Source organism: Hyposmocoma kahamanoa, unplaced genomic scaffold, assembly GCF_003589595.1.
Source record: "Hyposmocoma kahamanoa isolate Upper Pololo Valley unplaced genomic scaffold, ASM358959v1 95, whole genome shotgun sequence".
NCBI classification, from domain to species: Eukaryota; Metazoa; Arthropoda; class Insecta; order Lepidoptera; family Cosmopterigidae; genus Hyposmocoma; species Hyposmocoma kahamanoa.
This window is the reverse complement of record NW_020654972.1, coordinates 2179711-2192866: the sequence shown is the minus strand read 5'-3', so window position 1 is coordinate 2192866 and position 13156 is coordinate 2179711. Positions and strand designations below refer to the sequence as shown.

General features: G+C 36.2%; 1 protein-coding gene across 4 annotated transcripts in view; it reads left to right on the top strand.

Annotated features, from left to right (window-relative positions):
• The window catches only part of LOC113238273 (serine/threonine-protein kinase minibrain), a 134325-nt gene that overhangs the window by 104052 nt on the left and 17117 nt on the right, over positions 1-13156 (top strand). For all 4 annotated transcript variants that reach the window (XM_026475085.1, XM_026475088.1, XM_026475089.1 and 1 more), the window contains exons 4-7: positions 6809-6997; positions 7285-7432; positions 7701-7874; positions 8623-8735. In XM_026475085.1, coding sequence (XP_026330870.1) covers positions 6809-6997; positions 7285-7432; positions 7701-7874; positions 8623-8735 — 624 coding nt within the window. The remainder of the gene's footprint in view (positions 1-6808; positions 6998-7284; positions 7433-7700; positions 7875-8622; positions 8736-13156) is intronic.

The window sequence follows — 13156 nt, the reverse complement described above, 5'->3', positions numbered from 1 at the left end:
CAGAATCATTAAATTCCTCCCCTTCTCTTGCTATTGATATCTTAAAGGAAAATGTTAATTTCCGTCGTGTTAATCCACTAGACATCATAAAAGCTTTTAAATCAATACATGTTAAAAAAACTGAAGATCTCTGGGGCATATCAACTAATATAATAATAATAATATAATAACGCACACTCTCATCATAGCCCCGCACTAGGGAAACCCTGTGTCGCGGGTGCCATGGACACATACATAGACAAACACAAATTACACCCAAACTCACGAGAGAAATAAATGTAGGCCATACAAATATTTCTCCCGGCCCGGGAATCGAACCTAGGACCTCTGGCAGTGGCAGTCCGGCATGGTAACCGTTCGGCCACGGAGGCAGTGAACAATAACTGAGTCTATAACTAAAGTTATAGACTCGGTTATTGATCTATTTCCCCACATTTAGCTGTAGCTTTCAATAGGTGCGTTGACCAAGGTGTTTTTCTCGATTTAATGAAATACAGCAAGGTTATTCCCTTGTTCAAAAGCGGTAGGGAAGTTGATCCTAGCAACTATAGGCCTATTTCAATTTTACCAGCTTTAAGTAAAATATTCGAAAAGGTTATGCTGACTCAATTACTGTCCTATTTCGGTAGGAATCATATTTTTCATAGTGAATAATACGGGCTTGCTAGTGGTAGATCGACTAGCGATGTCGGGGTAGCGTTACTAAAATACATCTTTGTTGCTTGGGAAAGGTCCCAGAACGCTATTGGTTTTCTGTGACCTATCAAAGGCATTTGATTGCGTTGACCATATTACTCTTATTAGGAAGCTGGAATATTACGGAGTAAATGGCAAGGCGTCGGAACTTGTCTCGTCATATCTCAGCGGTAGAATTCAGGAAGTAGATATAAATGGAGTGACTTATTTGGGTTCTCCGGTAAAAATGGGTGTTCCGCAGGGCTCAATACTTGGACCTTTCTTATTTCTGATTCATATTAATGATCTGCCATTTTTTGTTAAGGACCATTGCGAAATAGTATTGTTTACTGATGACACTGACATGAGCCTTGATTTTTAAAACAGACAGACATGACATTAACTATGACCATATTAATGATACCCTCTCTAAGGTAGTTTATTGGTTTAATGTTAACAATTTATTGCTTAGTGCCAAGAAGACAAAATAAGTTAAATTTGAATTACATAACGTAAAATCGACTAGCCCAAGCATAGAAATAAACGAAGAAAAGTTAGACTTTGTTAATAAAGCAGTCTTCTTGGGAGTGACCTTAGATAGTAAACTTCAGTGGTTTCCACATATATCGTCACTGGCCAGCAGATTAAGCTCCGCTGCATACGCAGTCCGCAGAATACGTGAGCTTACCGATGTTAGTACTGCTAGACTAGTTTACTTTAGTTACTTCCATAGTATAATGCCCGACGGGATTCTCCTGTGGGGTAAAGCGGCAGACATTCAAACTATATTTGTATTGCAAAAACGATCTATTCGTTCTTTGTACCGTCTGCCTAGACGAAACCCGAGAGCCTTCTCTCGGGTTTCTCTCAGTGAAAAGTTTAAGGAGACTGGTATCATGACTGTGGCATCACAGTACATTTACTCAAATATTTTATATGCCCTTAAAAATATACATAATCTTTATTGCAAGTTACGACGTTCTGATTTTATATTGAAATTTTATTCAACGTGCTGCCATCTTGCGGCCAGTAGCTAGAATACGACGAACGACTAACATCTGAACGAACAGAAAGTAGTACCTTCTCGACAACAGATATCTTCTTTAACGCACACATTGCATAATGAACTTTATTTCAATCAATTACGTTTATAATTAATTAAACACTCATGAAGCATTTGTTGGTTAAACTTTTGTTCGCTCCTAGCGTGGAAATTTCGAGACCTTTACTTAGTTCTCCAAAAGATAAAACTCGACCATATTATTGCTCTGGGATAATGTTTACTTTCGTTTGTTATACAGTACAAAAATCAATTCGACAAACAGAAAATTGAAAATTTGTTAAAATAAGACTTACCGATGATATGAAATAACACGGGTAATATTTTTGGTGTGGCTATCATGTTTGCACTCCAAAACAGCACCAACAAGGCATTTTTCTACGATTTTAGAGAGGAGATGATCTACCGTACAAAGAGAAAATTGCGGACTGAGCTCAAGTAGTATTGACACGCGTGAGACGCTAACTTAACTACTTTTACTGTGCACTTACACATAATTATATAATAATAATAAGGGGTAATGTATACGCTTGATATTGAACATTTTGCGCTTGATGTTTAAAACTCGCGATGCCAAAGCTACAAAAGATTATTTATCATACAGCTTCTGCCTTCTTGAATGCTTCTACTCTAACTTTCAGTTCAGGGAAATACTGTCACCTTACCTATTTTTGCCGCCAAGCAGTAATGTGAGCATTACTTCGTTCCGGTTTTGAAGGGCAAAGGTGCTGGGGAAATTACTGGCATATAGGACTTGTTAACTTATGTCTCAGGGTGACGTGCGCAGTAGCAGTTCTTTGCTCACATCTTTGCAGTAACAAATATTTATCTACAAAGACAACCTGTAAAATCTTTATTAATTCTTCTCAGGGTCTGCCCTACAAATGAGTAGTAATGTTTAATCAGTTTGATTATTTCGATCGTAATTTGGTTACCTATGAAATAAAGATATTTTGAATACGTATTTAACGGCTTTTTGCGAAGTGTATGACAATGTCTGGGGTGGTTCTATTCATGTCCAGTAGCCGCAAGGCAGCATAAATTACAAATAATCTATAGTTATTCTATCAACAAATTGCGTTATTAAACGTCGTTAGATCGCCGATAAACTTTACGTGGATGTGCATTACATATTTATATAATGCAGAGACCAAATAAAAGGTCGTACGCCAACACGTGCTGTTTTACTTAATAATGTGAGCTATATTTCATGCACAATCCCGTGATTGTCCAAATATATTATTGGTATATTAAATAAATGTATAATTTGAAGAATTACTGTGGTGGTGTGGATGAGAGATTTCTTAATTAGTTTAGATGCATTTTTATACATTAAATTCATTATTTACTCGATCAGATTTAATTCATTTTCATTTACAAAGATTGTAATAAATTTCGGCATTGTGAAGTTTTTATTAGATAAGTGGTTATAGATTTGTAGCGGTTAGCAACTTATTGCTCACATAAGGACGCGATTTACTCCCTGCATGCAGATGATGCTCTCCCGTCCAGTTTTAGTTACTTATAAATTAAAGCTGCCACGTGTACTAGTAATAGTTGAGAAAAACTAATACTTTATACCATCATCATCAACCCATTTATACGTCCTACGACTGGGTACGGGTCTCCTCTCAGGCGTAGGTCCGCTACTCGGACCATTAGGAGGATTGAGGACTTCACACGTTATCTGCGAGTCTTCCATTTATATCATACCAGAAGATTCTGCCTTTATTCGCTTAGACTTTCCTTTAAAATAACAAAAGGTGTGCGATACTGGAATCTACCCAGTGTTAACGGATCCAAATTACCTTTATTAGGATTCGGGTTCGGTCGGTACCGTTACTTTCTAAAGAGTCGTATAAACTCAATGACAACAGTTCGCAACAAATTGATGAAGTTGGCGTCGTCCTACGCTTATGAGTTAAGGTGTTCGTTAGTTGGTTTGAATTGAGTTTCGAGTCGCGGCGATAAGTTAAACCTGCAGGTTGTGCAACTTGCGTTTCATCTCCGGCTCCTTTAATTAGATAGTTCACCGACGCGACGGCCTGAAATAATGGATCACGTCCCCCTATCAGGTGCGTTACAAACAAAACTCTGAATAGAGGCCCGGTTAAACATGCACGACGGGTGTACGGGTATAATTAAAGTTTAGGAGACGCTCACGTCGCCCGTTAACCTCGTTATCGGCCGCTGGAAGTGGGTGAGACGCGGCGGGGAGGGAGTCATGCTCGGGGAAGGGGGGAAACGAGGAAAATCAATGACAGCCGCCGCGCGCCGTCTCTCCCCGACCCGACGCGCTCATCTCGCGACCACGTGCCTCGGTCACTGGCCTGCCTCACCACTCACCACTTGCCAGCCGCCGCTGCTCTCTGCTACCCGTGTACCAATAGGATCCACCACCGTTCGTCCCGGGCTATCGGCGTCTACGCTGAGCCTTGATTGTTGATAAGTTAAGCACACCGACTTAACTCGTCTAAATAAAATCTGTCAACCTCTCTGAAATTACACGACACTGATACTGGTTGGTGAACTCTTAAAAGACATTAAGAAACCCGTCTTTACACATGTCTGAAATTAGATTTCGGTCACTAGACTTGCGGCGTTGCGGACTTAGCAATTCAGCAGACATATAGGTATTCATGTAGGGCGAAGCCTCGCCGGTAACAGTTGCTAGGGTGCTCGGTCGTCTGTAAAATATAGTCTATAATATGTAGGTCACTGTCTGAAATTTGGGTTATCGCTTGGCCGCGTCAATATACAACACTTCCGGTGGGCGACACGCTACAAGTGCAACCTATGTTATCACTCTTTTGTCATGCTAGCATACGCTTCAAGCAATACGTCATGTGGCGTTCTGACTGACGCATTCGTATTATCCTTTATAAATCTGTAAATTTTCTATTCTTGCATTATTTACAAATTACTTGAAACCATTTGATCGATACACGTCAGTTCAACGAACAATGAGTCACCTTTCGGTGAGTCCGGCGTAGTAACAAAAAGCAGTACCAATGAACTTCCTATACTTAAATCGGCTTGATCGGCACGAATGTTTTATACGCGGTTTATGCATATCGCGACCCGTCGTCGATCAATGTCAACCGCATATTTGGGTCAACGTCCGTCAGCCGAATTCCCGCTCAAGTCAACTCATTTCCCCAAGCTCCCCCGTAAAACATGTCTTTTATGTCTGCATTTTAAGTTCTAGGTGTTTGTTCGAAAATAGTCATGCTTGTTTACAAGCTTTAAACGGAGTTTAAGATCTTTTTTGAATATGACACTAGTATAATGTTATCTCATAGAAAAATATATTTGACTTTATGAAAAATTATTTACAGTCAAAAGGCTGTCAAATTTTGATAACCGAAATTTACAAATTTTATTATTTTCCAATGACTTATTACAAATAAATAATCATTGACCACCAGATCTGTCTTTACAAATTGGATTAGACGGTCATGGAAATGAATACGAACAAGAATTAAACACGGTATCGGAAATTCATTGGTACCCAATTACGTAAACAGACAGCACTGCCAAAAAATGTTACTCGTTGCAGTGCAATCTTGGAAAGCTATAAAAATACCAAGAAGTCCAAAAATGAAGAAAGTTAAAAAATTAAAAAATACGAAACTGGTGTCAGCATGTAGAGATGTTGCACTGTGTAACTTTAAGAAATCGTCTCCAAAAAATAATAATTCTATTCAAACTATGGTCAAACTGGACCATAGTTTCAAGAATAGAAATAATAAAAAATCAGTGTCAGAAAATAAACAGACACGGAGGGAATACAAGCAGACAGAACCCTCCAAAAAAATTAGTTATCATTTCTACAGCTATCACTTCAACTTGAATGAAAATTACAACAAATCGGAAAACAAAAAAAATGTTTTAGAAAGTAAACCTACGTTATGGGGATTTAAACAAAATACATCCACAAAAAACGTTCTTTCTTTCAGTTCAATTCATTCACGTTCAAGGGATGACACGCTCAAGAAAGCGGAAAACAAAAAATCGGTATTAAGAAATAAACAATCAAACAAACAGACAGCACAACTGAACAATTTTAGCTGTAGTTTAACCCACCCACGTTCAGTAGGTGTGACGGACAAGAAGTCGAAAATTAAAAAAGGCGTATCAGAATATAAACAGTCTCAATGGGGACACAAACAGATAGCCAAAGGTGTAAGTTATTCCAGTCAGTCGTCAAACGAAATGTGGATACCAAAAAATAAACAATCGGTCTGGATTTATACACAGGCTGCGCAAATAAAAAATATATGCTACTGCAATGCATCCAATAATTTGAATAAAAAGATCAAGAACATTAAAAATAATGAATCAGTATCAAAAAGTAAACAGTCGATATGGCGATACAAACAGACGGCACCTCCAAAAACTGTTAGTCATTTTACATACTTAGTTGTTTAAAATGTTTATCTATTGTAATCTTCATACTTCTGCATCATGTTATGAATCTGTTTTCCGTTAGCAATTCAGATTTTCGAGCAGTTTACAATAAGTTAGCTAGATTTCATCTACACATCAAATAAAATAACTGTCATAACGCAACAATCGCGGTTTGTCTTAGTAATTTAATCATGTTTGTTACATTAAATTATTGGAAAATCCCTCCAGTAGCATAAGCTATGGTACTTTTATTAAGATTATTTACATTTGTCATGAAAAACCATTTTTTTTTTCACTTTTCGCTGTACGGTTTAAACCTGCACTTTTCAAAGGAAATTTCCTTTCTTCCTGATTTTTTAGAAATTAATTCAGTAGTCGTATTATAAGGTGTACTTTGAATTTTCTGTCGCTGTATGCGTTTATTAATATATATACAACTATGGTATTTATTTATACGTGATCCTTAGGATCAGCGACGTTATTTCCTACACACAGACTACAGAAACTGAGTAGTCTTTCACATGGGGGTAAGATCTCAATTACTATAATCCTGGCAAGTTGCGCAATTGATCAAGACTGATAAATCATTAAAATATATTCTTCTACTACCTGCAACAACAATTAAAACGTATATTTCTAACATACACATTTTATTATCAACAGGTATATTACGCAAAGAAAAAGCGGAGAGCGCAACAGTACCTAGGCGAAGATGGTTCGCACAAGAAGGAAAGGAAACTCTATAATGACGGCTACGATGATGACAACCATGACTACATCATCAAGCAGGGAGAGAAGTTCCTCGATCGGTACGAAATCTCTTCGCCCATAGGCAAGGGGTCATTTGGTCAGGTGAGTAATATTTTTTTTTTTACAAAACTAGTTCAAACATATTACGCACATCCATACAGCCGACTAGCCACCTGAGATTGAGTGTCTCGCATCTAAACTTCAGTGACAGATTACCAGCGGAATTGTGGTACCGTAATTTTAATATCACAATTCAAAATCAGCGGCCATGAGACATAAGATTAGAACATAATAGTGGCGTCTGTTTTACGTAGATGGGCCTAGGTCGGCATAGTAGTAACTTTGAATGTTGAGAAATAATTAAACCTATATAAAATTATAAATTGCAGGTTGTGAAAGCGTATGATCATGAGGAACAGTGTCAAGTAGCGATAAAAATAATTAAGAATAAGAAACCTTTCCTAAATCAGGCACAAATAGAAGTCAAGTTACTAGAAATGATGAACAGGGCAGACGCTGAAAATAAGTATTATATAGGTAAGTGAACATTGTATGGCTTTGAGTGCTAAAATTTTCATTCCAGCTCAGATTGTAAGCTTAGAATGTAGAAGGAATTTGAGGGAGGTGAATGTCCTACATTAGGAAGACAAAGGTTTATCATGCAGTTGTGTTGAAAAATTGTCGCCGTAGCCATTTTTGCAATAGATTTTTTTGTTCAAAATTTCAGCTATATTTTGTTGAATTTGGGAAAAAAACAGACTCACGGATAGAAGTGCAAAGTTAAATTAAATACATTTTTTTTTAGTGAAACTGAAACGTCACTTCATGTGGCGGAACCACCTATGCCTAGTGTTCGAGCTGCTTTCGTACAATCTGTACGACTTGCTGCGCAATACCAATTTTCGCGGAGTGTCGCTCAACCTCACGCGTAAGTTCGCGCAGCAACTATGCACCGCGCTCTTGTTCCTTAGTCAACCTGGTAAGTATACTTTCATTACTTTATACTCTGATAAAATTTTTACGTGTTCTGAATTTGATTTTGGCGTCGATAGTAGTGTATAAGCCTCCGTCCAATGTTGCTGATGGTCCAGAGATTTTTATATGTTAGTTTTAAATAATTTATAATACATCTTTTGGAACGACCACAAACACGTACAAATTGAAGTAAGTTGCATGTCGGCGGTATTTCTTTTTACAATTTATTCTTTATTTTTTAGTAATAAAGAATCAAAAGGTGGAATTATTCTTTAAATTACTTAATTAAATTTCCGCAACATAGCAGTTCAAAATCTCGTTTCTCAAATTTAAAATTTATTTATTGTACTACCTTAGACTTAGCACTCAATGTTCTATTAATACACCGTCACTACAGAGCACTCGGCTATTACGGCCTTCGTTCTTAGAAATACAAACAACCCAGATTTGACTAATAAAGTATTTACAGTACTGAAAGGTTTACGGAGCACGCCCTATTCCTCGAAATTCAACGATTTTCCGTATTTTCTTGTGTTAGTGAAGTTCGCTCAACTAACTTCATACTTTAAAATGATCCCATTTACTTTACGAAAGACTTGCAATGCATATTTTGATAAAGCTTTTTGCGTTATTTTCTCGAGGTCCATTCAAAATGTTTTACCTGCACGTGTTTCGTAGTCATGAAACATTTGATGAATGTGGCGTTTGCATTTAACAAAATTGCATTACCAATAAATCTTTCTCTGTTTCAGAACTAAATATAATTCACTGTGATTTAAAACCCGAGAATATACTACTATGCAATCCGAAAAGGTCGGCCATTAAGATAGTAGACTTCGGTAGTTCGTGTCAACTTGGACAAAGGGTAAGTCTCACGCCATTTATTAGCGCTAAGCACTTTTTTAAAAGGAAATAAAGTAATATTGTGTAAGTATATGTTTATATTGTATGATGCCCTGTGAAATAATTTATTCTACGACTGCTGGCAAACTTTAAGAAAATGTCTTTATACGGACATGCATGACTGTTCACATAGTTTAATGATCGACATTTTGCTTTTCATAACACAGAATTTCAAGAAAAATTTATGATAAAACGTTCCAACTACTTACATCGACGGGATTTTCACATCAAAGCGCCATTAAACGTGCTCTCAAAGTGCGAGTTCTCATAATTAGTGTTGTCATTTTCCCCGCTGTCGTGTCGTAACATTACCATAATTCGGTATTCCTTTATCTCCGAATCATTCCCCATTCACACCATTTGTAGCGACGCCGAGCTGTAACTCTTAGGTTTTGTGCTCATTTCTAATTTGAAGATATAAAATCTAACCACAACTGCTGGGGCATTTTATTAGAATCACTTATAGTTCATTCCCGTTAAAAATACAGAAGTTCAAAGTAAAACGGTTCAAATTTCTAAGGAACATACTTCAATCAACTCACATAAAAATGGTGAAAATGAACTTAAAATAATTGAAGTTAGTGGTTGCCCCAAATAAATATTACCGTTATTACAGTTTTTATCCTGATTTTTAACGTTAATTTAACGGTATCTGTTCTATATTTTACCAAATTTCAATTCAGTTTTCAAAGAAGGATGGTGACATGCCGTGTACTTTGTAACCCAGTGTTTTTGACGACGTGCATTAAAGAGACCTATCAATACTTGTGATTCATTATCAAAGCATCAAAAGCTAATCAAAGCTAATTGAGTACAGCCTGTAGAAGCTGGAGTTATAAACTTGGTATAGATTATGTTTATAACATTGTCCTGTGTTTCGCTTCAGATGTTTGTTCGTATTAGCAGAAAACAACAAGTGTTCAGTTTATTCCTAAAAATAATAAAGAACTTGCTGAATATTCCTAAATCTGCCAAACTCTGCCACATTGAATATAACGTTAAGGGTGGAAACACAAAACTTTGAATCGGCGCGATGCGAATTCGCAACGCAGAACACTGCGACGGTAATTACTGCGACGCGATTTCGTGCAGCAAGGTATGTCACTGCCGCGGTTTGGGTAACCATCCCTTCAACGATCGTCAAACGTACTGAACTTATTTTTCAAACTAGGTAGCGACATGGATTTTAAAAAGAGTGTTGCAGTACTGTTATTGATAAGAAAGTATAGGAAAAAAAAACAAAGAAGTTTATCATCGCAGAAAAGCGAAGCAATTCATAAACTCTTGCGATGCGTCGTGCGAGATCGTACATTTCTGCGATGCGACGTCGCAACGCAGTTTTGTGTTCCAACCTTAACATGTTCTGTCGCAATGAAAATGAATAAAAATTAAATCTGCCTAAATGGCAGAAATTTGCCACAAATGGTCACACTGTTCTCAATTTCAAAGTGACATTGACATTGGCACGAGGCATCTTGTCAAAACGTTCTTTTGCTAAAGTGGCTAAAACGCTGGAATTTGATTCTCACAGGACATTGGCGAAATCGCCATTTTTTTTTTGTATAATTTTTATAATAATATTAAACTACCGAACATAGTTATTTTTACTTGACATTGGCAAAATCATTGATTATTTCGATGGAGCCATAACATTTAAAAGAAGAGATGGCTAAAACGCTTACCGCGAATAGGTAATATGAATAAGAAAAAAAAAATTCATATCTATCTTTTAAATATTGTCTAAACAGTTTTGTCACATTGTGTTTTATTTTTTACTTTATGTCATTATTGTTTAATTGATTATGTACTTTATAGCTTTTATGTTTTATGCGTGTACTATAACATAATCAATACTTTAGGTAGGTTAACATTCAATTATGCTTAAAATGAAACGTACTTACAAGGACGTTACCTAATTTATGGTCGTACTGAATCAATTGCGTTGTGTTCTTGCATCTATTCTAAAATACATTGTTTTGCAATTTTTTTTTTCCCGACTTCTAAACTGCTAACTCTAAACTAACTTCTAAAACGTATAATTATACTAGCAAAGTCCATGAACGGCAGTTCGTTGATTTTGGGTCAGCTTTTGCTATCCTTCTTTGATCATCAATTTGTGTATACATATTATTAAAGCCAATTCAAATACATTTAATCGTCGACACTTGTCCAATAACGTTAGGTTTTTCCAGAACCTAACACCCCAATGCCACTGACTAATATTTTTCCACAACCCTGTCACCCACCGACTTACCGTATAGATTAACTAGTATACTCCTAAAAGTTACCCTGTATTAATAAGCATTAGTACAGGATAACATTTTACGAGTACACATTATCATTACGTGCACTGCTATCAATGTAACACTAGCCTTAACGGCCCCGATTTATAGTTACAATTCCGAGTATACGCTAATTGAGCAGATAAATCACACTGAGACCGTGTGATTCAGAACCCGTGGGCTAAAGGTTATCGCAAACTGCGTCTTAATATTATAATTAATATTTCTGTATACTAGAAATCTACTCTATTTCGCTGTGTGATTGAACACATAGACTTCTTTAATGGTTCACTTGTATATTTTACTACTGTAGTTTAGCTACTCAAAGTAATTTCCATTATTAAAAGACGAAATTAATATTTTTTGTTTGTATCTTTTTTAAATGAACAAAACTTGGTTTGATAAGGATTTTCAGCCAAGTACGGAGGCTTTCAATGTCGCAATGTGTTTGTTTGTAAATATTTGTTGAATAACATCAGCTACAAAAAATATGACCTTACAAATTCTGTTCCAACCCATTTTAAACGAAATGTAAACATAACGGTTTGGTTGAGTTTCTAAAGTAATCGCTCAATAAATCGAATAATTAACACTTTCACGCATATTTCGAAGTTTTTTACTTCATATCTCATCACTTTTTTCAACAATCTTCATTTGAATAACATCGTAAAATCGTATTTCAAAAATGATAGTCAAAAAGTGAGGTTATTTTTAAATTAAAGATGTATGAATAGTCTGTGGTTGCATAGTGCTGTACGGACGAAAACATTCATTTCAATCAATTAAAGTGTATGTAATCGATTAGTAAATCGAAAATTTCCATCGCAATCAAACGAGTATCTAAGGGTCGTATTCCAGAACTCTACTCATTGTTCAAATCATGACATGAGTATGATTTAAAAATCATACTCAAGTACTTGCCATTAGGGTCGTATTTCCAGTGACAACAAAAAAAAACAATGGACAAAATCGGTTCACAAATGCTGGAGTAATCGCGTAATATATACACAAAAAAGTGCAGTCGAATTGAGACCTCCTCTTTTTTTAAAGTCGGTTATAAACTCGTGTGACACCTCAACTTAGACGTGTGAACTCCCTTTCAACTATGAAATCATTATAACTTGTGGGTGATGCAATGTACCTGTGTTGTAAACTTGCTGTATTACACAGTTGATTTTAATGCTCTCGTATGGACATATACACTACTTTGTTTTTCTAAAATTTCAAGTCGAAGAGATTAAAATTTTACGGATACAGGCGAGAATAATATTCTGGCATCAAATATAGTCTTGTCTTAAAGTGACATTTACAGCGTTACCAGTACTCATTAATTTTTAAATAGTCATGTAGTTATTGTAGACAGTTTTGTTGATAGATTGTGAAAGCTGGTAATTTGAGCCAAAAAATGTCTGAACTGTCAATGTTACGATGTTCTAGTGAGGCAGATTTGATTATTTATTATTATTATTATTATTAATTAACGCATTATGTCCTACTGCTGGGCAAAGGGCTCCCACAAAATCTATATTGAATTAAAATGAAAAACTTTTAAAATATGTCTCCTCTTTGTATTTTTAATATACATACTTCTAAATGCAGTGTATGTAAGTATGTACGAACTCACAAAAAGGGACAATTCAAATTAACCTGTGCCCGACAGTTGACGAATAATAGGTCGATAACGATACAAATTAAGCAAGTTCGGCTATTTATTGCATAAGCGTGACCAACATTGAATCGTCAGTCCATAGAATATTTATCGACTTCAATTACTAGGTGCTTGCCTCCAAGACGGGCAACACTTTTGCGCAATGAACATCATTTTACTCCATCTTCAAAAAGACAGACTATTGTACAGTACCTATGCTGTGAGTATTATACCAGAGCATCGAAATAAACTCCGCTACACCTGATGACTGCGAAAATTATAATAACAATGCAGTCTGCGCAAGCAGGCTGCAATGCAATTTGCGCAAACAGACTGCATTCCGAAGCTTGGACTTTAGTAAATAATAGTATACATATGTACCATACACGACAACAGTTATTGTATATAGAACGTAAGTTGTCGTACTTTGAAATATGCATATTTTTATCCTGA